General features: G+C 40.0%; 1 protein-coding gene across 1 annotated transcript in view; it reads left to right on the forward strand.

Annotated features, from left to right (window-relative positions):
• LOC139708175 (adhesion G protein-coupled receptor A3-like) overlaps positions 1 to 27984 on the forward strand; it is a 129997-nt gene that overhangs the window by 88077 nt on the left and 13936 nt on the right. The window contains exons 4-10 of the mRNA XM_071620149.1: positions 7920 to 7991; positions 9680 to 9751; positions 12728 to 12891; positions 13326 to 13549; positions 23303 to 23453; positions 24606 to 24811; positions 25383 to 25529. Coding sequence (XP_071476250.1) covers positions 7920 to 7991; positions 9680 to 9751; positions 12728 to 12891; positions 13326 to 13549; positions 23303 to 23453; positions 24606 to 24811; positions 25383 to 25529 — 1036 coding nt within the window. The remainder of the gene's footprint in view (positions 1 to 7919; positions 7992 to 9679; positions 9752 to 12727; positions 12892 to 13325; positions 13550 to 23302; positions 23454 to 24605; positions 24812 to 25382; positions 25530 to 27984) is intronic.

A 27984-nucleotide genomic window follows, 5' to 3' on the forward strand; every position in this document is an offset into this window, starting at 1 on the left:
TATTCCTTTCAATTTTCAGAAAATATGGTCCAGAGTTGAGATACAATGAGAACTCTGCCAAATATTAAAGAGACGGAGAGAGAGAAAAAAAAAGAAGAAGAAAATGAAATCAGATTCAATTCTGATGAAAATTTGAAATTCATTTAGATGGAGACATAAGATGTGGAGTAGTGTAGAGATGCGTCAGAAGTCTGGGCGGTCTTCGACATTTGAGGCTCATCGTCGAGAATATTGCCCTGGTTTCAGGATGCAGTCGTGGTGTGCCAAAAAGTAGAGAAAGATAAAAAGAGAGGAAAACAAGACAGTGAGTGCAAAAGGCAGGATCAGAGCGATACAATCCCTAATAATGAATTTCATAAGAAGTCATTTCGTGTTGACAGATGCACTGCTTCAATTTTCATTCACTAGATCAATACTCGTCCTCCCAGCCACTGCCAGCCACCTCAATATTTTGTGGCAAACTTCTTCATTCTTATTTCTTTATCCTTGTTTTTTGAGCTGAAATATGTCACTTTATCCTTCAGCTTGGTGGCACATTTATCTAGGCCCCTTTTGCTTGCTCTCTCTCTCTCTCTCTCTTTAAGGATTTCCAAATCAATTACAGTTTTGATTCATGCATTCCACTCTTTTCATTCTTAAAACGCATTGACAGGCGGAAGACAGAGGTTTGATAAATACGCAGAAAATCTGCAGCAGTAGAGTTCTCATTCTGTTTGTCGAAGTATGTCAAGAATGATGATAGACTTTTTTGGGATTACCATACAGAGTTAATGAGCAGAAATTTGCAGAAAAATTCTACCATTATTGAGTCAGTGACAGTTCTCTTCGTAGCATTATTACGCTCATCATTGTTGTCATCCATACTGTCATCCTTCTGATTTCATGCTTTTCTGTCTAAAAGTTTTGGTTGTTTGGTTGTTCTGTCTTTCTTTATTTCTCCTCCTTTTCCTCTTCTTTCTCCTCCTGGCCTTTTGGCCTTCTCCTTGTTTCTCCAAATGACGACTGTTCCCATCGTTACGGGCCTCAAGGGAGCATCTGGTTAGTTTGCATAATCAGTGTCATTAGTGGTAATTGCCTTTTCTTACTGGAGCTCAGAAGCAATTCGGCTGGAGGCACATACAGGCCTATTTGGGTCAGACAATGTAACTGGGTCAGGAGGTGGTAATCACTGTACCCTTTCCTGATTTTTTTTTTTTTTGCCCAAAGTGGACCATACATGTACCAAGTTTTCCAGGTTGTTACCTTCTATTCCGAACCCCCTCACAACCTCCACCACTTTTCATCTCAAGGCATCACTTTTTTTTTCCCATACCCCTGGAATAGCTTTGGCTCAGAATTCATCTCAAACCATCTAATGGGATTGGTAGTGAAAGAAAAAAAAAGACATGCCTCCTCTAATTGCCTCTTCTAGTTGCTTCTAGAATGAAACTGTCCAATTTGAATATAATGTTGTGCCAGAAAAATAAGTGAGATGTTGTTGATGTTATAACATGCTTCTTTGTCATTCTGCATGTACCCCCCCATATTACAAAACAACAGAGGGCAGTGAGATCAACGGTTTTCCTTCTTATGCAAATGGGCATTACATGTATAAGCAGAACCATGAATATGTTCTGTGCATGAGGATTTTACAGCCCTCCCCCCCCCCCCCCCAGAAAAAAAGAAAGACAACAACAAACAAACAAAGGAATAATAGGCAGGGATCAGGTTTATATAAGTTTTGTGTTGATGGCCTTAAAAAACAGAAGAAGAACATGGTGCTCTTTGGTTTGCGTGGCTTTTGATATCTTTATAATTTTGCTTTACTGATTCTAGCCGACAATCAAGAATACATAGGCATTTGTAGAATAAAGCAACCACTAAAAAATGTTGACCTTTGAAACTATACATAGGCTTTAGATTTTTTTTTTCTGGAAAATCATGGTTTATGATTTGGAGTGGAGTAAAAGTTTCATATCCAACATAAGTTACGTTCAGACGGCAGGTCCTAACCTCGAGGTTAGGAAACCTCGAGGTTTAGCTCTTGGCCCCTAACTACGACGTGTGTCCACACGACGAATCTTAACCTCGAGGTTACGAAACCTCGAGGTTTAGCTTCTGCCCCCCGTAACTACGAGTGGGTCCCACTCGATGTTAAAACCACAAAACCGGAAGTTTCAGCCCACACATCTAACAAAGCGTCTATTTATTCTTTAGTCCAACCCTGTCGGACTCGCTTACACTGCAGAGATAGCACTGCACTGATGACTTTATGCCTTTATGAAGATATTCGTCGAAAACATTTTTTTTTTTTTTTTTAGCGTCGAAGAATATAGAATACAGTAGCGAGTTCGACGCTTTCAGTTTCAGAGATCAAGAGCATGGGAAGAAAAGATGATGTTGTTGTGTCGTGCGTCATAGGGTTTTCACGTGTAGTGTATTTGTGGTGTACGTTTGGGAGGTTGACCCGGAAGCAGAGGGAAATTGTGGGGGCTGGAGTTTACGGCGAGGTCACTCTTAACTTCGAGTTCGTTGTTTTTTGTGTCCACACGGTGCTTAACTACGAGTGGGGACCCCCCGCGGCTCGTGGTTAGAGCGCTAACCATAAGATTTCTCGTGGCTCGAAACATCGAGCAAACCTCGAGGTTTGCTAACTACGAGTGCGTCTTCACGATCCCTAACTACAAGCTCTAACCTCGAAGTTTCCTAACTTCGAGGTTAAGGGCTCCCGTCTGAACGTAACTATAGACCTGCTTGGAGCGATGACAAGAGGAAATATACCAAGGCAGTGTTTGCATCCATTCTGCAATATAGACTATCTATCTTTCATGTTCATGACAGTTGAAAAATGAATAGGATTTATTTTCTTTCTTTACTTTCCTCTTTTGAATGAAGATGATGCTTTATTGTCACAGTGAGGAAGCAATCCTCACCAGAAACCATGGGGTCGGGAGAAGAAAAGGGTTTTCCCCCCAGTTGAGATGCTGAAGTATCCTGCCATTAACTGTAAATGAATAATTTGCATTGAAAACACATCAGGAGCAATATTTTTGCCATATATGAAAAAAAAAAAAATTAGATATTCATTTATCTTTTCGCAGAAGATAACTTGATGCTTGTAGTCACTCAAAGAATGTTGATTATTATTCGAGGAAATCTTGAGCTTTCTCTGCTGCATGTGAGATTTATATGATCAAAAGATTTGATACGTGAAATTTTCTGTCCAATGTAATCTGCTGGGTGATTTATATATTTCATATATACATATATATATATATATATATATATATATATATATATATATATATATATATATATATATATTCATGTGTGTCATTATAATCAAGATGAATACCAAAGGAGCTGCCATCATTAAAGGACAAGTTTACCTTCATATACATGTGAATTGAGTAAATTCAGCAATATTAGTAGAACATATCAGCGAAAGTTTGGGGAAAATCTGACAGTCCGTTCAAAAGTAATTAATTTTTAAAGTATCTGCACAGTCACTGCCGGATGAGGAGACTACCACAGTGTATGATGTTGTATGCGTAGAACGATATAAGGATAATATGAAGAGAAATTCATAAAATTTTATTTTTTGAAAAAAGTGCACATTTCCTTGACTTGTCACTGACTTATATTAAGGGTAATATTATTCCCCCTGCCTTCTGAAAGAGGCAAGTCAAGTGTTCTCTTGTTATGCGAGAAAAGTGAAAATATGTTGAATTTTCTTTACATTATCTTTATATCGTTGTACACATGTGACATCACGAGTTGTAGTAGTCTTCTCATCCAGCAGGGACTGAGCAGAAACTTCAAAAATTCATAACTGTTGAACAGATTGTCCGATTTTCCTCAAACTCTTACTGATGTGTTCTGCTAATATTGCTGCATTCACTCTATCCACCTATCTATGAAGGTGAACTTGTCCTTTAAAGTTACAGCATTGTTTTGATAACAAGTGACTTTGGCGAGTCACCAATATCCTCATTGACAAGTCCTTTGGAGGAGATGTTCAGTTTGCTCTCCCCAGACTATGCAAGACTTCAAAGAAATTAAATCCATTATTCATAGACCCCATTGCAAAGCAATGAAATCATTTTGCCATAGCTCACAAGGAAATCTTATTAGTTTTAAATCCAATTTTCCAGAGATGAGGCCCTTATGATTGCCACAGTTTTCTATGAGATCATTTTCTGAGAGTTACAAGTAACAAGACAAAGCAAATACTATATATTGGACTTGTAATAGAATGAAGGCATTCATAAAAGAATGTGAACATTATTCGTGCATCATATAACTTATTGTTTCCTCATCATTGTGAACAAAAGCTCCTTTATGATCAATTAATTTTTTTGCTTTAAGTAATAAAAGTCGATTTGAGGAACAAAGTAGGAAATAGTTTTCCTTTTAAATCTGGAATTGGCAGAGCTAGCATGACATTTGTTTAGGAAACCTCATGCCTTGTTCTCCATGAGTGGCCCCAAGCATAGAGGATGTGCGAGGAAATTGTTTTGGCAAGACCATGAGATGAAAATTGAGGTGCAAGACTAGCGTTTAGAAATGTGTCTCTAGCCCCATTTCTGATATACAATGTGGTCCTGTTGTTGGTCTCAATATTGTAAACTAAATGTTTGCAGAATTTCACAGGATAGGCAAGTGATGATGATCTTGAATAGCAGGAGAAGCTTGAAACAATTAAAGGAAGGACAGTGAATCAGGAATAGATGAAATAAAATGACCAAAGGGTTTTTTGTTATGATTCGAGGAGGGGAAAAATGTAAGTTTTGAAAGTGAAATGGATAAAGATACAGAGGAAAATGGCTGAGGGCAAATCTGTATAGACAGAGAGAGAGAAATGGGAATGAAGATGCTGAGAATGTTGCCGTTTTTTGGATGGCATCCCAAAGCTCAATCGGCAGCCCGGGCCTCAGAGCTGGACAAATCAATAATTGTTTGGCAAGGAGCATGAGTCAGTCGGATTACAGATTGACGGGGGCAAGATGTCGGATACGAGAGGCATCGAGAGCGAGAAAAAAAATCAGAGCCAAGATGTCCCACACCTTCCCCCTCCTCTCACCGTGGCAACGGGAGATGTAATTGCCAGCTCCAAGGGCCTCTGGCTTTAATTCCTCCCTCTCCCCCTGGAAGGGTGATGAGCAAACGGGGAAAGGAAGGGAATTGAATGTTCACAACTCTTCCGGGGCAAAGCCAAGGAAAATTGACTCCAGGGCTGTGGAAGCTTGGCATTCTGGAGCAATGGGGGAGGGGGGGGGGGGGGCGGGGGGAGAAGGAGGAGGTGGACGAGAAAGATGGAGGAGAGACCTGAGGAAGTGAAAACGGCTCCAAGGTCGGGTAAGCGGGGAGGATAATTCATTGGTATTGATCTTTGCGTCCTCATCCCCTGCTGCTCACTAACGAGACGGAATCGTATATTGGTGTCAGCACTGCTGCTTCATCTCGGGGAAAGTGTTGAGTGTGTTCCAGTGTGTGTGCTTGAGAGAGTGAGAGACACACAACACACACACAGATAAATGGATGTTTCACACTGATGGAAAGAACTTGTTTTAAATCATGTTTGTAAGTGCTCAGACATTAATGTGAGTCTTCTTGTCAGCCCCTATGAAAGTGTGAGTTATATCCCACACGACAGTACTGTAAAACGCAATATTTTCGCGGCATGAAATTTTCGCAAATGAGAGCCAATGGCCTTATTCGCATCATGAAATTTTCGCGAGTTGCCTCTGACATTCAGTGCATGTAGTGTAGACAAGATCTTTAGCGTGCATTTTAATTTCGCAAAACTCGGCTCTTGCAAATTTCATGAAATTAAAATGCACGCGAACATTACTTGTTTTACAGTAACTGTGCCATAAACTCAGTGGCTTTCAACCAAAGGCAACTCTTGACATACCCACAAGTAAGAGTACATACCCATGTAGGGTACATGTACCTGCACTATGACAAAAGTGATTACAAGGTCAATGTACACGTTGTAGGCCCTGCCTCGATATCGCATTAATATCTATAGTAAAGCCATTCAGACTACAACTGCAGGATGAACCAAAACTCAAATGTTATAAACAGAAGACACCTCCAAACCGCAATTGGCCCCACTTGACTTGAAAAATGTGTTTCGGAGAAAAGTGATTCGGTTTCAAGTTTGCCTTTTGAGTTAGAAGAACCGGACTTGATTGGAGTGGCAAGGTGTGAGTGAAGAGGAAGAGGATAAGATAAACATACAAGGTAAACAGTGTTTTAAGGAGGAGTGGGAAAGGTCCCATCTAGCTCCCTTGCGTGATATGGCGGTCTTCTTGGTGCTCAGACTCATATCAGTTTGCCACTGGCATTCAAATCCTTCTCCATTCTCATGTCCTGCAAGGAGGATGAATTTCTACTTTTCATTCTTCCCACCGGTGGTGCGAAAGTGGCTTGTCTTTGCACTCGCTGTCGCCGCAGCAAAGCCATGTCGGCATGGGAGCAGTCTCGAGAATTCAGATAGTTGATGTTAGGCTTACTATGGCATCCTAATGCAGCAGTATGGCTGGAAGAAAAGATTTACTTGTCGAGTCATGGCCAGGATTCCAAAACAATCTGAAGGGTGCTTCAGTAATGGGGAGAAGAAACAAACAAACACGAAATGGTGATGTGTAATACTATGCATGCTGATCAATTTTTCGATGTTCTTCACGAATTTTAATAAAAGTAGCAGAAAGAAATTATGAAATATGGATACCTGACAAATACAATTATATAATATGCTGCTCAGAAATGTACACAGCACAGACGACTCAAATTTGCGTGCAAGATACGGAAATTGCTCACAGATTCAATACATTCGGCAACTAACGGTATTCCCCATCAGCAATGCATGGGTTAAGCATTTGCCGTCTTCGCTTTCTGAAGATGCAGGGCCGTTCTCCCTGGGGAGGGCCACAGACTCTGAGCTCACATGTTTTCATTCATGTTCACACCCAATGAAAACACTGCAATTCCTCATAACCTCATGGCATTTCTGGGGCATGTAATGCACCGGTTGAACTGACTTTAATATTTCCCTGGTCCCCAGCTTGCTGTGAGCATTTCTCAGTCCCACAGGAACTTGCAAGTAGTGATACATGGACAATACTCCATGAGATTTCATGCCACCAGATTTTACACTTTATTAGAAAACTTAGTGTTGAAAGCTCAATACATTTTTGCAAAATCAAAGAACAGGTTGGGAGTTGAGATCTCAGGGTTTTGTGCAATGCATGTACAGTCAAAAAATATCAAGTAAAGCTTCACAGAATTGGAAAACTTGTATTTTTTGTGAGTGTGAATGATCCTGGGGACAGATACGTCACAAGGTTCCTTCCTTTTCAACATTAATTCTTGCAATGTGTATATCAAAGTGTCACCTGTTTGATTAAGCATGCAAAAACATTTCCATTACTATTATACATTAGTGTTTAAGAATCTATCATTTACAGTGGACATATCTACAGTTGTCACCTCCTTGTACATAATACATTTCCACCCACACCCCAAACCATGAATTGGATTTTTAGTTAACAGTCTTTATGTGATTACAGCCAATGATTCATTTACATTGCACATGTAGAGTGTAGTTTTTGTACATTAATGAGAGATCAGGGAAATATGATCAATATAACAAAAAAAGTGTTCTCTTTTTTCTGTATCCTAATTTGATTGACAAACCATCATAATGTACATGTATTGTAATGTGCACCACATGTTTTTGCCTCTCCTTGACAAGTCATTGCAGAAATCTCCTGTCAAATGACTAGTGTCTCATCTCAGGTTTGCATCTATCTTTATGGTGTTTCCCCAGATAGTTATTGTTGCATGCAAATTTTAGCTTGATTTAACATATTCTGCTTTATTTTTTGTTTCTATTCATTTGAATGTCTATTTGTCTTCTTCTTCTTCTGCAGAGATCTGTCTCACAACCGGCTGGGAAGTGTCAACAATACCATGTTCATTGGATTGGGCTCGGTGACAACTCTGTAAGTATGATCTTTCTGTGATGTGAATACAGCAAGCACACTCCAATTGAGACGTTAATCCCTTTCATGGCTGAATACCCACGTATCGTTCAGACAATAGTGTAATGTTAGGGATGAATATGACATGATGGTTTTCCGCATAGCCATCCGAGCATCACTGTGAATTGTTTGTAAGTGAGTAGACAGAATATGATCCAAGGATGTAGTTGGCAACGTGTGGATTTCTATTGCTGTTGTTTTGTATAATGTACATGCAGGTTCTTGTTTTCATTGCTTGATGTCTTGATGATTGGTTTGAGAAATAAATGTACCTTGAGCCAAATGACATCTAGAAGCAAGCACTTGGACTGCGTTTAAGCACTCAAAAGTGAACCAAAGTGAACCAAATCATAATATACCATACCATACCATACCATGCCAGATTTGGAGCATTTGAGTACTCTTTGGAGAAAGCATACCTCATGAGTTATTTTTGGACTGGAGTCAGAGGGGGTCATATGTTTTGTAGCAACAATGTCATGCACCTGGCGAGCTTTAGGAATACACTTCTTACAGGTGTCCCTAACAAAGAGAATCAACTCTTTATTTTATGACATACTGTATATTACATGCATTCTTCTCATGCCAACTTCTGGCACTTACTCTATGCTTTTGGAGCACATTGGGAAGTGTCCCGAGAAGTGGTCAACTTTTGTAGTAAGGTACTATACGCTTCATGAGCGTTTGAGTGCTCCTCTGGCTTGGGTATGGTATGGTACAGTACGCTTTAGGAGAGCATTCAAACGCACCCTTAGTCATGATGTTACTGCTGCATCTTTCCAAGTGTGCAAAGATACAGTATAGGTCAGAGTCATGTCCCGTTTATTGTAGAACAGTAATTGTTTCTTTTTTGTAGGCCCTCTCACCTTTAACTCAATTCAGCTTGAACATGACACCAGACTGACACATGTCAAGTTTGTGGTGTGACAGCAGGACAGGGCAGGGAGAACAGAAATTAAAGTGCAGACTTTGAGAGTTAGCAATTCATTAATTTTTTAGGTGCTGGGAGACTTTAACGAACTCTTTGAGAATGTTGTTCAGTGCCTCCTTCTTAACCTGTTGACATGCATGCAAGTTTTCTGTATCACCAGAGCTGGCAAGTCTCACTGATTTTGGAGGAGTCTTCCTGAAAGTAGAAATTTCTCTTAATGTCTTTAACCCGTTGAGGACAAACTGATTTTGCTGTAACATGCATCTCCCATAGACACCTGTGCAAGTATACTCAAGACTAGTCTTCAATGGGTTAACAATGGAATACAAAAGCCTCCCTGGTTGGGATCTTATTTTGGGCCTATCAAGTTGCACATTACACACACAAGTATATCCCTGATTGCTCTTTGGAATCTCGCTGACAGTTACTAATGTATGCGCTGAAAAGAAAAGCAAGAAGAAAATGAATCTGTCTTCTTATGCTATATGCTCAGGATTGCTGGAAAATTTTGTTGCTGTGTCGTTTCTTTTTTTTTTCTTTTTGATGTTGTGAAAGTAGTAATACATTGTAGAGAAGTTAATCTATTCTTTGCCTGTGATTGAATATGCCTTCAGCCATATCAACATGATGAAAGTCAGTTCTATAGCATTCACGTAGGAGAGCGGTGTTGCATGATATGAGCGTATTGTTTTCTTTTTTTTTCTTGTTTGCCCTTTAGAATACTGTCGCACAACCAGATCTCGACCATCGCTGAGGCAACCTTTGAGCGGCTGACGGAGCTGTCTAAAGTGTAAGTAGTTCTTGAGGCTAAGTGTTAAGGATTGCTCTAAGATTATGTGTTAAAGTCCTTCTCATTTCCTGTGGAAATAGCATTTGTACCAAGAGAAAGTACTCGAAAACAGGATGGTGGCTGTTCGTGCCTCTGGACGATTTAGTTCATGCTAACATAGAATGAAAAAAGGAGAAAAACTTCCTGAGATTGCAAAAAATCTGAAGAGCATTCAGAAATATAAACTGCAGTCATACAAAGAAAGATGGATAGAAACAGAGACAGATAGACAGATGAATAGATAGACAGATAGAAAGGAGAAGAAAAGAGGAAAACACAAAGATCCCGGACTCCCCCCCCCCCCCCCACCACCACACAGTGTAACTGCGTTCTTAGCATCATCATTTCTTGTTTGCGTGTGCGTTTCAACTTTGTATTTCAATCACAGATGCACAGACTTTATGTCAAAATTTGTTTGCATCAACAAAACCTTGGCCCCCTTGGAAGCTCTCTCCTAATCAGGTATCCAAATGCACCTGCCTCAGCGTTTTGGAATATTGAATGTCGCCCAAAACACACCAGTGAGACTCGTGATGGATTTTTCGCCCATCATCAATCTCCGTAATGCATTACATGATGGCAGTGACATGCAAAAAAACATTGAATTTCTTCCCCTGCAATATATCCCCTCATATTTTGTCATCATAGTGTGATTTTCTTTCTTATCTTTTCTTCTTTTTTTTGTATGATTGGTAGGGGTGGGGTGAGGGAGTGGGTTGAGAGTCAGCGTGGAGATTGTAATAGACAGTTTCTTTTGGTAATTGCTCATGCTGTTGTGGAGGAGGACTAGAATGAGATTGAAATGGCAAAAAAGGCCCAAAGGTATAATTTTTTCTTTTGGTTACCCTATTTTGGTTAGTCTTTTGTTTGTGCTCCTTTCTCGAGGGGTACATAAGTAGGGGCAAGGTGGTGGGTGCCGAAGTCGAATGAAATGGGGTAGCTCTCCCCCGGCCCAAAGCCCTCATTACGCAGTATGGGGAGAAAGGCGGACAGTTTGGCGCCGGGGTTGATATCAGGAGGTTGGGGGGGGGCATTGAAGGAAGACGTGTGTGTGTGTGTGTGTGTGTGTGTGCATGTGTGAGTGTGTTTGATGTGTATTTCAGTGGATAAGCTTCTGTTTTCTCAGTGACTCATTTATTTTTCCTGGGTGGCATCATAGCCGCATTATGATTTCTCTGTGAAATCTCAGGCTCTGTGCACTGTACTCGGACATGAGCTATGCTAGTGATGTCATCTTTAAGAATTCATAATCTTCATCTCTCGTTCAAGTACGATTAGCTTCTAACACAATTTGAGGGTAAGATGTATATTGCCAGTCCTGTGTAAAAAGCTCGTTTGGTTAATCATACATCTGAATAAGATATGCCTTGGATTTAAAATAAAGAAAAAATGAAAATAAAAAAGATACCACACACCACTCATACATCTAGTATTTCTATTTTAATGTATCTTCAGAGAAATTATCTTCAGTTGTAAGTTTCTACATTATCTTTAGATGAATATGTGATGGCTGTCTAGGTAATTTGAATGAAAAAATGTATTTAGATATGAACATAGTAATAAATTTTTCATTTGTAATGTGAATGTCCTCCGTCACATAAATATTGGGTTGTTATGTCAGGGGAATGTACAAAAGGTGACTGATCAGCCCCCTACCCCCCCCCCCCCCCCCCAAAAAAAAGAGAAAATTCAAAAAATAAATAGAACAGTGCAAGCAGATGTGGTCATTGACTACCATTCAACTCATCAATCAATGTTCTAAACCAGACATCATTGTGAAATGGATGCTCACTCATGCATGAGATATCAAGTATTGCGGTAGACATCATTCAGCCAGTCAGCAACGAGGTCTGAAGAATCTAAATGGGAAAGATGCATGGCTATTTATGCCCTAGATATCAGGTATTATGGCAGATGATTTTATGCCTGTCTGCAATCTACCAAAACGTAATATTCTTTTAATGAATGACATTTATGGAAGCAGAGTAAACCCACTTTTGACATGTACAAAGCGGTAGGTAAAGGCGAAGAATCTTGAAGCAGCCCCTTGTGCAAAGCATTCTAGGTTGTCATTGACCTAGTGAGCTCCTAATTCAAATATGAAATTTGATGTGTTTGATCTACGTAGAATTATCATTTGAATTGTGACTCCAACTGTCACACTCTTAGAGCACTGCAAATTTTCCATCTGATAGTATTTATAGATATTCTTTATACATGCATGGCCAGCACATATAAGGCAATTTATATGCATTTCTTGCAGCAGAAATAGTGGACAGTTAATTGAAGATTTGACTTGCTGTTTTGATTCCAGCTGTCATCCAAAGAAAAAAAGAAAGAAGTAGAGCTGCGAAGAGTTTAGAAAGCTACAACTTTTATTTTGTTGGGGGGGGGGGGGGCTATAAAAGTTTAACATTTAGGATATTAATCAGAATAAATTGTGCAAGTTTCAAAATTTGGCCTTCTGTTTGCAGAATGTTCAACAAGGGACTGTACGGTGAGCATTAAAAAAAAAGAATCAGATAAATTGTGATATGCCTTATGATGAAACTCTTGGCAAAATAACAAGACACCAAACTCAGAACTACTCTGTGATTTTTGAATGTCAATATGTCAGTCTTTGCTAGTCAGAGATGTACTTTAAATAGACCACCTCACATCTTATATTGGACGTGATAGCTAAATTGTTGTAAGATGTCATTATATGAAAATGTACCAACCGTAGCAGTGATTTATCATGTTTAATTATTTTATCAGAAGAAAAGATGGAGAGAATGGTCATTACTTCCAGTGTTGACACTCCCTTTTGATCCCCCCCCCCAAGTATCTCAGATGCTTGAAAGGCATGTAATATCCAAAGTGAACAGTGCAGGACATGCCTCTGACTGGACTTATTGTATTTGCACTTTCAACTTCCTTCCGTCCATCCATGTGTAGAGATTTCCAGTCCGAGTTCTTGGTGTGTGACTGCAAGCTGCGCTGGATGGTGAGGTGGGAGAAGAACAGCCGGGTGAGGATCAGCGACTCCACCACCTGCGCCAGTCCCAAGTCGCTGCGGAACCAGAGCGTCCATAGTCTCAAGAGGGGGCAACTCCACTGCAGTAAGCCAGCACTCCTTTTAGGGTTTCATTGCATGTAAAACGGCAGCTTCCGAGTCAAGGTCTTGTCACTTTGCTGTGCCAAAGATACTGACCTTAATTTGTGAAAAAAAAATTGTGAAACAAGATCAAGATATCGAGTGATAATGAGTAGCAGTAATCAGAATTAGTAACTTGTGCTTTTGTATTAAATAAAGTATGAATTCCACTACAGAATCCACCCCACTTGGAGGCATGATATGCTTTCCTTCAAATGTGGATTTGCTATGTTTGTACCCATGTCAATAATGCCAATCTTTCCTATCACAGACTTTGCTCTCCATATTAGAGTCCTTGGCATAGCCTGGAGCATCGATTTGTACCTTCCCTGTAGAACTTGTTTTGAGAACTTTTCAATTACGCTTACGGAATCCGTTGCAAAACCTTTCCCATGCCAGATCATCCACTGGAGCTGAATCGGTTTGAGATCCACCCCAGCCAGGCCCAGCTGGTCTTCAAGGGTGACCCCATCACATTGGAGTGCATCGCCAGCTACCAGGATGAGACACAGACCCTGGTCTGGCTGCGGAACAACAAGGAGCTGCGCAGCAACTCCTCGGCGGGGATCAGCATCAGCACACGGCTCCTGGAGGACCAGTCCCTCATGACCAGCACCCTCACGGTAAGGAAGATTCTCCCCCTGGTTCCTATCCTTCCTCATCCTTCTCCTGGTTCCTATCCTTCCTCATCCTCCCCTGGTTCCTATCATTCCTCATCCTTCTCCTGGTTCCTATCCTTCCTCATCCTCCCCTAGTTCCTATCCTTCCTCATCCTCCCCTGGTTCCTATCCTTCCTCATCCTTCTCCTGGTTCCTATCCTTCCTCATCCTCCCCAGGTTCCTATCCTTCCCTTCCTCATCCTTCTCCTGGTTCCTATCCTTCGTCATCCTTCTCGTGGTTCCTATCCTTCCTTGTCCTCCCCTGGTTCCTATCCTTCCTATTCCTCCCCTGGTTCCTATCCTTCCTCATCCTCCCATGGTTCCTATTCTTCCTCATCCTGCACTGGTTCCTATCCTTCCTCATCCTTCTCCTGGTTCCTATCCTTCCTCATCCTTTTCCTGGTTCCTATCCTTCCTCATCCTTCCCCTGGTTCCTATCCTTCCTCATCCTCCCATGGTTCCTATTCTTCCTCATCCTGCACTGGTTCCTATCCTTCCTCATCCTTCTCCTGGTTCCTATCCTTCCTCATCCTCCCCTGGTTCCTATCCTTCCTCATCCTTCTCCTGGTTCCTATTCTTCATCATCCTCCTGGTTCCTATCCTTCCTCATCCTTCTCCTGGTTCCTATCCTTCCTCATCCTCCCCTGGTTCCTATCCTTCCTCATCCTTCTCCTGGTTCCTATTCTTCATCATCCTCCTGGTTCCTATCCTTCCTCATCCTTCTCCTGGTTCCTGTCCTTCCTCATCCTCCCATGGTTCCTATCCTTCCTCATCCTTCTCCTGGTTCCTGTCCTTCCTCATCCTCCCATGGTTCCTATCCTTCCTCATCCTTCTCCTGGTTCCTGTCCTTCCTCATCCTCCCATGGTTCCTATCCTTCCTCATCCTTCCTCATCCTTCTCCTGGTTCCTATCATTCCTCATCCTTCTCCTTGTTCCTATCCTTCCTCATCCTCCCCTGGTTCCTATCCTTCCTCATCCTTCTCCTGGTTCCTATCCTTCCTCATCCTTCTCCTGGTTCCTATCCTTCCTCATCCTTCTCCTGGTTCCTATCCTTCCTCATCTTTGTATATCTCCTCCTAGGTCCCATTTCATAAAACTTGTTATCAGTAACAACTGCCACATTTCTATGACAAATTAGCTCTCAGCCAATCAGATGCAAGGAATTTCAGTCGCTCATACCCAAATAACAACTATCATAACTTGTTATTGATAACAAGTTTTATGAAACGGGGCCTCGCTTTTCTTCTTCCTCCTGTTCTTCATTTGCTTCTTGTCTGAAGCATCTTCAACCATGCCTACACCTGCTCTCTCCTTACCCTCCTCCTCCTCCCTCTTCTCCCTCCTTCTTTCCCCTTGTCTTTCCTCCCTCCAATTCTTCCTCCTACATCCCGTCCACTCATCCCTACCTCCTTCCATCTTCCTTGTCTCCATTCCATATCTCTTGTATTTTCTTTTTTTAATTCTCCTGTTCCCCTCATGTGACATTTCTATCCTCTAGTGTATTCTTGCCTCCATCTGTTCATCCGTTCCTTCCCCACCCTCCTCACTCCATTCACTTTATATTCTCCCTCCTCTTCTACCCCTCCACCTCTTCCTCCTCCGTCTCCCCTTCAGTGCTCCTGTCCATCCCTTCAGGTGCTTTCAGAATGGTTTACAGCTTGCACGAGGTTTAGCAGTCACTTTCTACATGTTGCATGAGCCCTTCATAGCCTTACGCCATTCCGAAATGATGATGAAGAATTCGCCCACGAAATGAGAAGATTTAGCAGCCTTAGTGAGTGTCCCTGAAATTGAAATGTCGTGCAGTCCCTCTAATGTAAATCCGGATGTATGGAGCCATGTGATGATATTGGCATAATATCAGATCTAGTCCTGCCTTTTGCTCAGATTGTCCTGATTGCAAAGCATTTGAAAATTGGTAGTGTTCAGGAAGAAATAGTGACGTTTATTGAATAGGAGAGTGGGCTTGATTTACAGGGAGCAGGAAAACTGTCATCCTTTTAATCTTGCTGTGAATATTCATGAAGGTTACCTAAAGGTACACCCTGGAGATCAGATCAGGTGCCAGCTGGGAAGGGTATATATGTATACAGCAAGTTGATAACACACCAACCATGATGAATTATTCATGAAGGCACTGAACCTCCTCAGCTCTCTCAAAGAGTGGTGATGGATTCTGGCGCTTTTGCTCTGCCTTTCGTACAGGAGAGCTGTTTTGTGATTTATGTTCACCCTTTGACTGATGCCAGGCAAAATGCTAATGTGAGCTTTCAGCCACATTCAAGTTTCTCGCATCGGCAGCGCATCAGAATGCAGCTCTTGACAAGGCCTTGAATCGGTGATGGTTCCCCTGAATGTACCATGCGAGGCGCTTTAGGCATACCAATATCTGTCCCCGTCCTTGATGAAAGTATAACCGTTCAGCTTATTGCTTCTATTTGCTTCTCGGTGCTCAAAGTGCAGCTAACATGCAGTTGAGACTGTGCTGTCATACAGTACTTACATCCATATGATGTTAATGGAAAACCTGGGCCAGAAATATGTTAATTAGTAGAACCATATGTCCATTTAGCATGATACTTTACTCTAGTGACCCTCCAATTACCTGTGTCAGACAGGATTGGAAAAACAAAAACAAAGACAATGTACACTAAAGCATAATTGGTAATGGTAATCACTTGTGTTGAGTAATGTGATTGAATGGGGACGGTTAAAGGGTACTAGGTACACTAAAATGAAAGGCCTGTTAATGTCACGAAAACATTTTCAAGTTCAAGTTCATTATCTAATACTTTCATTAAACAACATGCATAATAGGCTTTGCAAAGCAACATTAGCATATTGACAACCATACAACCCCTTACAGAGAACAAGAAAAAAAAAAAGGAAAAAGAGAATTATAAAAGTGTAAGGGCTCAACCGGAAGGCTAGCTGCCCTTTGTAAAAATTGGGCCGTGATAACAAAGTAATTTATTCAAATTTACATACAAATACACACACACGCACACACACACACACACACATTATACATACACACATGCACATGCATACACAAAACATGTATTTCAATTCAAGTGTATGTAATAATAATAATAACAGTGAGACTCTTAATATAAAGCGCACATTTCTACCTAAAAAAGATACTCAAGGCGCTATAGAACAGAGTACATATTGTGTCACGTTACAACAGTATCACAGAAAATAATAAGACAATAAACCAACAAACAATAGGCCTATTATACGTACTATTTTCAATTTAAATTGAAAATATGTGTCTTGAGACACATATGTACTCCCTTGGACAGTCAGAAAAATGAAATGCTTACAAGTTACACTATATGATGCCTCTCATTTGATGCAAGCTGACACCCATCGATGAATTGTGACCCTTTCTTCATTCAGGCAAATGAACGTTACTTGCATTTTTTTTTTAATGTATGTAATCTAACCTGTTTTACTTTGATGTAAAAGAACTCTGAAAAGAATTACCTGATTGAAAACAGACTTGAATGCTGTGTAGTATCCTGTATCATACTGGTATGAAAGAGGAGTTTAAAATTTGTGCAATATATTTTGATGGCCTTTCAAAATTATAAAGCTAGCATTATAATGTTATTATTATCATTTCTGTTTTTAAAACCAGCATCATAAGACTGTGAATCAGGCATTTCCGCCCCTCCGATCCCCCCCCCCCCCCACCACCTCGTGCTCATTTGTGCTGAAGAGTGACATAAATTTGATTTGCGGTTATTTATGGTACCACTGAGCTACATTTGTGAATCCTTGGAGTGCCATTACTCATGTGTGTACGACACAACCAGGTACCATTTTTTTTTTTCACCAGCAAATGGCTCCATCATGTACACTGGCTGCAGTATTGTTGAAGCGTAGGAATGAAGATTTCTCTCTATGCTTCGTGCTCGTGTGTGCTATATTGCACGTATAAGATATTCAGTAGAAGAAACTCAACAACAAAATGAAACACTTTTAAGCTGCTCCATGATATGCAATTCATTGATGTTCTAGTTTTCTAGTGCAGCAGTGAGAGCAGAAAAAGTCTTGCATGTATCTCAGTAGGTCTATGTACATGTATCTACAGTATCTGTGAGAGTATTATATATATACATATGTATAGATAGATAGATAGATAGATAGATAGATAGATAGATAGATAGATAGAGATATCTCTCTCTCCCTCTCTCAGATTATCTCTCGTTCTCAGAGTGTATCTCTCCTGTGCTCTCATATTCTCACTGTCTGTATCTCTTTAATTCTAAATTTTTTCCTTTTTTTTTTCCCTATACTCTCTCCCTCCCCCTCATTCTCTCTCTCATAAGATTTCACACTCGCAATGCTCCTTCTCCTCTCCTATCAGGCATTTCGGAAAACTGTTTTGGTGTCGAAGTGATTGTCGTCAGATTGAGTTGGTTGGTCATCATCAAATTCCGGTTCTGTTCAAATCTTTCGTGAGGGAAGAAATCTTTCAAAAGTAATGTTGTTATCAAAGCAGGGACATATTTATCACTGGGAAATTGACTACACTTATTGAAAGCCCGCCACAGCAGGGCTGTTAGATCTGCTGGTTAATATGGGAATTTGAGGCAGGAGGTTAGTTGCTCCAAATTAAGTGGGAACTACTACCATTCACCATACTGCTGTATAAAAGCGATGATGTTCCAGGTGAATGTTCTGCTGCTTGGAAATTATCAAAAAGCTTGTCCATTGGAATCAAAGCGGAGAGAGAGCTATAAACTTTCTTCATGATTCAGATTCTTTGGAGGAAGACTATTAAAGTTTAATCATCACTCCCTCTGTCTCTCCATTGTCTCATGCCCTTGAACAAATTCAATTCAATTCAATTCAACTCCAGGCCATAAATGGATGTCCATTGGGCAGCATGTACATGTATGGAGTCACTTATATCAGGGAGGTGGGAAGGCCCTGCTTTATATGTATGCAAAGTGGCGTTACATTGCTGTAGATGCTTTGACAGCGCTGGAACTGATGAGTGTGTGTCCCTGTGTGCGGAAGAGATTACTACCAGGAAATTGAGAATTTCAAACAAAAATCTTTTGAGTGGGTAATTGTTGCGGGGAGTATTGAATTTGCTCTTTCGGCACTGTTTCGCTGCGTTGTTGCAAAGGAATTTCCCCTTCTAGAGTATTCATATTGTATTCAGTATGAAACATTCAGTGATTTGTGTAATGTGTAATTTCCTTGTCAAAAAACCCAAGGGAACCGTTTGTGAAAAAAAAGGAAATAAAGAATCAAATTTATAACAGTAAAGAGAAAAGAAAACATATTTATCTTCCTGAAGCTGAAAATACCCTTTGGTCATTTCAGTGGGGGGGGGGGGGGGGGGGGGGGGGGGGGGGGAATACTCAGTAACAACCAGCTGTAGATTTCAATGGAAATTGTTATCACTGACCATCTACTAGAGTACAGTTTTCACCAAAGATCTGAGAGACAAGTATCATGTTGAAATGTGTAAATATGCTATTGTAAGTGGCTACCTGATGTTATCCCAAGAAGCCATTTTCCCCTTGCAGTTATACTGCATTTCACCTCAAACTCATGGAACTATTCCAAAAATGAGACGCCAATTCAATTATGCAGCATCCTTTTTCTCAAGCCTTTATGAATTTATGCTGTCCAAACCTTTGCCACTTATCCCTGTCAGAGTCACTGCTTTACAAATATGCGTATAAAGTATATTGCTGAGTGTCAAGTCCTTGTCGTGATTTGTAGTCTAGCATCGATCTCAATATACTAGTGGTAGTGTGTGATCAAAATGAACAATTATCCATTTGATTCTAGGAACGATTTTGCACCAAGAAATTTTTTTTCAAGAGTTTGGCTGTGGCACAGCAAATGAAAAGTTTGCTTGTGTGGTCCATGTGATCATTACAATTTCTGATGATTTTTTTTTTTTTTTTTTTTTTTTTTGGGGGGGGGGGATGTTAATACACGTGTAGCTTATGATTTAAACAAACTTTAATAATATTATACTGTTGAATCTTTCTGAAGCCACATTTTGCATATTAATTATAATCCAGTGGTGATTTCTTTTTTTTTCAGGCTTTTTTATTTATGTAAAAAGAAAACCAAGAATATTTTTCTTACCATGTATTACTACAAATGAACTTGCAAAAGTATATAATATATCTCTATATGTTTGTGTGTGGGTATGTGTGTGTATTTGAAGGATTGACTAATCTACAACTGTACATCCCTGTAAAATATATGAAGATCTTATCACACATTTGGCTAGTAGCTGTCAAGAGCTGTTGTAATTTTGCCGTGGTTATTTTGTATGCACAAACCTGTTTTTTTTTTTTTTTTTTGTTACAATGTATTTGACAAGTGCCTGAAGATTCATCACACACATCTCACCATACATGGTTTAGAGGTGTCAGAAACATCTTCTTGTGCCTCAAAAACTCTGTAGTGTCGTGCTATTGCAGATCAAAGAAGTACCATAAAAGTCGCATCACAATTAAACCTATGCCGGATGTGTTGTGTATTAGATCCATAAGGAGCTACCAATTTTCAGAGACAGTGAAAAAGAGATTAGGAAGGCTTATTCTGAGGAACCCTAAAAAGATTGTGTTAGATGATCTGAAACTGGCATTTAGATTGTTGTATCTTGCTGAAAATTGGTCTAACAGTCCTACCAACTCTGGCTGAGTCATTTCTTGTCTTTTTAATGTTTTGTTTTTCGTTTTTTTCTTGAAAATAGCTTTTCTTTAACTGAGAATTAGGAAAAATAAGGGGAAAGAAAAGTACAGGCATGCATCATTTTGATGATGTGCTATGACAAGGGTTAACACAGCGAAACATTGTGCGACGGGCGACCTCCATTCTCTCAAGATTGACCGGGCATTAGATTACGATCAATGCCTTTCCCCTTCCTGCGTATCACGATGGAGATGTCTTGAGTCGTCGCACCGCTTGCCTCGTGATGGATGTGCGCATTTAAAACTGAAAGCTCAAGCGGTGTGCATATGCTGAGGTTTTGCTCGCTCCTCTACAATCTTCATCATGAATAAGCCATGCTCACTGTGGCTCATCTTCCGTAAAACATGCATGGGAGAAAGTGAAAACGGTTTGAGTAAGAATCTCGGCAAGACCCCATCTGTCACTCTGTCTACATGCCGTTCAAAGATACGGTACGTCAGGTCGTAACTGCAGATTGTAGATAAATGAACCTTCCCCTTATCTCCTGGCGCGCTCCAGTTCATCGCGATGACTCTTGACTCGTGGCACTGCGGCATTTTGGGACATGAAGTATTCAAGTGAAATGTGCCACAGGGAGAGATTGGATCTCTGCGAATGTTGGGAAACAGAGAGCAACAGGTCTATGAATATTTCAGCAAATGTTCGGCAAGCCGCAATGGCTGAAATGCTCACAATGTCTTAGTCGAACATATCATTCAGTTGTTACTGTTACTTGGTGCATCTCAAGAGTCAAAAATCAAAAGTTCTAGACGTGTTTGCCAAAGGAGATGAGCACTTTATGACAGCTTTGTAACAATCAAGTAATGAAAATTACTAAATTTCAGGATCTCCAGTAAAAGACATGGGAGATAATGTATTGATGTTCAAACTGTTGTAGTGTTTTGTCAAATGAAATGAGTGGTTTACTGTATACTCTGAATATTTCGTGAGGTTTTTATTTTTGCGACTTTCCCAAGTCAGGTGCTATTCGCCAATTTAAAGACATGCAAAAATATTGACTCTGATACCGACATGAATGTGACGTGTACACATACATTTCTCCATTCAGTACTGTACTCCACAATTTGCAAATTTAACCACTCGCGAAATCATCTGGAAGTCCAGATCCACAAAAAATTAGACTAGCGATATGCCAGTCATGAAATTAAAATGTTTATGTCAGGGGCCTCTAGTAGAAGCTGTATGAGATTCCATTATGATGTTCAAACTAATTACTGGGTGAGCTTTTTTAATGCTTGCCTTTGTAATTTGCACAAACTTAATAGATTGCAAATATGTCTGCCGTGATTAAATCCTTTCTTTTTTTCTTGGACACTTTTCTCTAAAGAGATGATTTCCATCTCACTGGGGAGCTGTTTGTCATGAATATTATCTGCCAAACACCAATAAAATGTTAAACACCATCTGATATGTATATGAATCACACTCAATACAGACTGAATTTAGTGTTTTGTTTATGTGGCATGAATTGACTTTATTTTGAAATCATTTTTGTGACAGAGAATATTTACACATTTGATATTTGCAATACATTCTCCATGCACAAAATATTGAATTCACAGTATAACCACCATGTGATTTCATTTTGTCTTTTGTTTGTTTGTTCTCTTTCTTTTTTTTTTTTTTTGGGGGGGGGGAGTGAGAATGAGGGAGTGCATAATCAATTATTACATAATGCTTCTTGGTATGTGTGAGTGTGATTGCTAATACATGTACCTGTATACAAGATGTGTACTTTGTATCTGTGTGTTTGTAAGGGGGGGGGGGGGGGAGACTTTGTTACCAGAGAGAGAAAAAAGAGAATCAGTAGAATTAATTTCAGCAGAATGTACTGTCAGTTCAGAAATTGAGCATCATTAACCACTGTTGAGTAGCAACAATGACGTTCAGCTGCCTCAGATGTGTTTAAAGGGAAGAGTCTTAGAAGTTGTAACCCTTTTTTTATGACTCACTATCAACTATTCCCCTTCATGGCTCAGTTTTGGGTTCCCTGCCTATACTGTAAAAGTGGTTATTTTCATGCGAGTAATTTTTCGCGCTCGGCTGTGTGAGATGAATTTTGTGTGTCTTTTTTATTTTGCGGAATCAAGACATTCATTAGTATACAAATGATGCACAGGATAGAGTGCGTTAGTAGAGATGTAGCGCACTCGAGGGTATTTACAATTGTGAAACATGTTGCACTACATTGTAAATACCCGAGAGTGCGCTGCATCTCCACTAACGCCACGAAATAATCCTGTGCATCATTTGTTTTATAAAATGGGTCAAAAACTAACAGTATTTTTCACGTATCTTTGTGGGTACATACCAGTCAGCTACATGTAGCACTAGCTCAAGTCAAAAAGTAAAGATGTCCGAAGATGTTCGTCCCAAACATATTACGCACGTCGCGCTCGGAAATCCTGCGCGCACATATAAGTACTGTGAGCATGTATGTATAAGAGTATACGTACGCCACATGTATGCACAAGAAAGGCCGGCTGGCAGCCCGAACTAGAAGTTGTTTACAGGATTGACAGCGCGTATAGTAGCACGCGATGCATTTGTAACAACTGATTGAGTGCGCACTGCTAGTGTAAACATTGTGACGTTAGGCCGTGCATGTTAGTGAGAAATTAATGCAGGCACATGTGACTCATTTCAGTGCTTCCAATTGGCTACATTCTTGAACCCATTTTATAATGGAACATATGACACACAAAAATATTTGTGAGTTTTTATTTTCGCGCTGGTTTCTGGTTGCACGAAAAAATTTCCACACCACAAAATTTCCACTTTTACAGTAACCAGGAATAACCTGTAACTGGGAATTTTAAATACTTGCCAGGGACACTAAAATGACCTATATGTATTTGAAGTTACGCTGTACCGGTCTAAAAAAATCGGGACAAAAGTCGCGTAAAGCAAATCTGTAGATCCCATTGTTTTCTTGATATTTATTTATTTGTTTGTTGTGATTTTTTTTTTTTAACGCAGATTGACCAGATCCAGATGGACAGTTCAGGGCTGTGGAAGATGGAATGTCGGGTTCGGACTAGGAAGGGCAACCGCAACATGATGCTGGACCTCTACGTCTTTGGCAACTTTTCAGAAAAATGTTCAGAAGACACCACACACAACAACAAAGGTGGGGGAAGTATGGACAAAATTTGAGGAATTCACATGTCAGATGACTGTTTATTGCTAGTAGTTACCAGTTGTATAGTTTGGGGTCATTAAGATTTCAAGAGTTATCTTCAGAGATTTGTGTTGACTGTTTAGGAGGCATGACAGAATTATCTTTTCTTGTTCAGAATTATATTCATAACGTCACCCCTTCCTGGAGTTTGCAACCAATTACACTCGTAGGAAAACACAGGTGGGACTAAATTTGGAGTAGTCACACAATGTCATCATACATATTTTGAGGGTTTTATAATGTATTGACAAAGTCTTTGATCTCCCTTGAAATCAATTTTTATGTTTTTCTCTCTCCTTTGAATTACACTTTATTGTATTGTTCAAAAATGTCAGAAACTGCCAGTGTAGACAGTCTGTGCAGTGTAGCCATGATCATACTGGCAAAACTTCACAAAGTTTAAGTTCTTGGAGTCCTTGGAGTTTGGTGCAGTCTCAATGCTCGCAACCGAAACTTTGAAAAGTTTGTCATGCAGCCAGTCCACTGCCTGTATGTGGTGGTGCCTCCGAAAGGGTGCGCTCATTAGGATGTACATGTACAATGTATGTGTATGCATTGTTTTCCTAGCTATCAGTAGATGTCAGATAGTGGGTGCTTTCTTTTCTGTTGGGCACCGCATGTGCAGCAGTGACCCAAACTGCGAAAACTGAAATTTTTGAGAATTTTGGCTGCCATTGTGAACGGACGAGTGAATTTTGCAAAGAGTTTTCGAAGTTAAACTTTGAAGATGTTTTGCCAGTGTGACTGGGGCTAGTGATTGATTCTGTAGCTCAATCTAAACACTCAAGATGATAGTGCTGGCTTCTGCATTTATGTGTGGGATCTCTTTGGGGATTTTTGTTGTTTTAGTTTTGGCTTGTGGATTTTGGTTTTCAACGATCACATCATGTTCAAGAAAAATTCATACTGAAAGTTATTAGCAGCCTTCTTTATTCATTCTCTTCACCCATTGTGTTGTAGGATACAGTTGAAATTTTTCCAATGACAAGACCAATGTTTATCTATTTCAATTTCTCTTAATATCTTCCCAAGATAAGTGAACCTGTTATCCTCATTTTGGTTTTCTAACTGATGTTATCTGCTCCCCCCTCCGATATCTAGGATCGTTTCACTGGCCCACTACCATCCCCACACGAACGGCCTCTATTCGCTGCCCCAATGGGGGCGGCATTCAGTACAAGAACAGCGATCGCGGTGGGGCTGCCGCGAAGCGCTTCTGCACGGACACAGGCGAATGGCTGGACCCCCAGACGGACATTTGTCAGTACATTGATCCAACCACAATAGAACTGGAGAAAATTGCCCTGGTATGTATTTTTACAAGGTGGCTGGCATATATTCGGCAACCATCTTTGCTCCCCCCCAAAAAACAACAACAACAACAACAAAACATAACATAACAAAACAACAACAACAACAACAACAAATGAAAACAATGAAAAAAAAACACAAACAGAAAAGAATTCATTGTACAATGTAAGAAATCAAAGACAACATGAAAAAGGAGGCTCACTGGAGTAAAACATGTTTATAATGAAACATTTCGATAGTCCCATGGTCTGACAATTCTGACAAAATAATTCTGCTGTGAGTCACTGAGTGTGAAGGTGCTGATCATCATTTACTGTTGTATTTGCTTGGTACTATACTGGATCTTGATGGTCTCTCCTTGAATAATTTCAATGTACGAGGAGTTCTTCTTCTCTTTTCTCTAGCTGTCTACTTGAAAAGTATTATGATTATTTGCACTCTTTGCACTGTACAAGCTGTACATGTCAGCTATTGAAAGTTTCTGTCACAGCAGCTTGAAGTGAATGAGTTCAGGTCCTTGTAGGGTGGAAGATTTAAAGTCTGCTTTACTTCTCTCTCAACTCGCAGGCTTCGTACAACAACGTGAGCATGGCGCTGAAGGCAGCACGGAAAGTTGAGGTGCAAACGGCAGATGCGCACACATTTGGCGACAAGCTGATTGTAAGCTTCGTCGCGATCTTCATCGAGAAAGTGCGCAGATTCACCAGCGAAGAGGTGAGATCCGAACACATTATCTCTTTGAGATTGATAGAGGAGTACACGCAGTAGACATTTCAAATTGGCCGTGCGGATCAATGAATAGATAATTGGTCCTCAGTTGATTGAAGGGTTGACAGGAAAGAGCTTTACTTGTACCTGCGATTCTACCCAAACCATGCCATTACTCTGATGTAGAGGTGTGCTCAAGCAGAATTTCAGTTCCTTTGATGTGCCAAATCTTCTTCACTTTGGAGCAGTACGGTGTGATTACTAGTGCTGTGTTGCCAATTTAGGGTGTTGATAAAGATACCGATTTATTTAAACCAGCCTTGATATCGATCAGTCCTCTATGAACAAAGATGGATGAAGCAGTTTGGCTGTGGTTTGTGTTTTTATGAGGGATTGTGATATATCTGGCCTTGAGATTGAATATTCCTCATATAATGAAGATGGATGCAGCCGTTTGAGCCTGTCTTGAGTTATAACAGTTGAATCACTCGGCTGTGGATGCGGGACATTTTGAAAATTTGATCCCAAAGGAGCAGCTGTTTGTAGCAAACAAGACTGGCAAGAAATTCTTTCGTCACCAGTTCTGGTGGGCATCCAATCGTAGCAACGCAAACATGTATGAAAAGCTTTCTTGTGTGTGTGCAAACATTCACTGTAGTATGATGCAAACAGATATATGTGATATTTATAGGAGATCAATGTAGATGACATATGTACAAACTAGCAGGAGCTACAATATGTAATGTGTATTACTGGCAGAAAAAAAGAGAGTGTCCTCAATAATTATTTGGTACTAAAGTGCTTTCATTGAAACGTTTTGTCAATTTTATCACTTTTGTCACTTCAGTGGTTACAATTTGGTTATCAGTCATTTGCTAAACAGTGATACAACTCCTAGTAAGTTCTATGTGATCATATGTCACTTTGTGACAAAATCATATTAATGAAAATCAAGTTGAAGTGGATATTTTTACATCAGACATGTGTTACTTTGAATGATAGATATATTGAAATTAAAATGAAATAGCAATTAATGAATTAATGTAAAAAAAGAAGAAACAGAAAAAACAGAAGTGTAGCTTTAAGAGGCAGAAAGCCAACTAAGTGTCAGGGTTTTTTTTTTATCCAGTTTAACTTCAATCCTCATTTTATGAGCTTTTAAGTATTGTGTCATCAAGTTCCCCCGGCCGTTGACGCCTCGCCACTGCCAAAAGCAATCATGTGCTCTCTTCCAGAGCACGAATGATCATAACAGCGTTTTCACATTAAAGGGACCTGGGGACGTACGGGGGATGGTAGGTTTGACTTGAGTTCACACTCCCTTTATATCTGCCTCCTCATAAGAGGCCATCAAAAGCAGTTTGTTTGTTTAGATAGCTGCTCACAACATTGAAAAGAAAGAAAAAAATATAAAGTAAAAGCAGAGAGACATGATTGAGGTTGGACATTAGGCCTACATTGCTCTGTTCTTTGATGTTTTCCTAACCCTTTGTAAGCATCTAGCAAGTGTTGCTCAAATATCACTGAGCTACATGTACATGTACCTACTGAAAGCTGCCTTTACAGTGTGTGTGTGTGTGCATGTGTGAGTTATGGGTGTCTAAAGATCTGTTTGTTTCTTTTCTTTGTTTTGTCAGTCCTGTATTACCCTTCTCTTTACATTTATCTCTGTAAGAATTTAAACAAAAAATTGAAATCCTTGTTAAAAATATGGAATATACACTTCCATTGTAGCCCTTTCTGCACCAGGGACCTTTATAGACAGTGTGTACAATGCTATGGAGTTTTCTGTGTCTTTTGGAACTCAAAGCGCACAAAAGGTTAAGTATAATATACATTTGTATACTGCCTCCCGTGGTGGGTAGACATTAACATTGCAAGAAAGATTGTGATGCTAGAAGGGTTAATCTCTATTTCATTTTCAAAGATTTATCAGCTTTAATATTTGGGTTAAGTACTTTAAAATGTGTGACATCAGTGAAATATGTGTTAGTGCTTGTCGTGAAATTGAGATGAAGGATTGTATGAATTTTCTCGCATGACACACATCTCTGGGGCATGCTAAAACTACCAAGGGGCAGAGATATCGAAATCATTCTGGGAATTTGGCACTTTATTGCGGTGGGGTAGCAGAAAGTAGACATATATCACATTGATAATTGTGTCATTTGGGATGAAAATCATTGTGTGTAACAGGCAAATTATTGAAGTATGATGTCATGTGTCATATAGTGCTTACTCTTGCTCCCAACCCCCTGAAATATAAACAAAATGAAACAAAAATCATTTAAAGAAATCATCTATCCCTAAAGAGAGCCTGAATGTGAAAATCGCAATGTTTAATTCATTACATACTGATATAAATCTGGCCACTCATTGCATTACTTTTTTTTTAATTGTTAGGTACTATAGCTAGAGTCATTGTCTTTTTAACAGATTTATGGAGGGGGTTGGGGCACCT

Source organism: Diadema antillarum, unplaced genomic scaffold, assembly GCF_040938485.1.
Source record: "Diadema antillarum isolate AM-2024a unplaced genomic scaffold, OU_Dant_1.0 seq00001316_RagTag, whole genome shotgun sequence".
NCBI lineage: Eukaryota > Metazoa > Echinodermata > Echinoidea > Diadematoida > Diadematidae > Diadema > Diadema antillarum.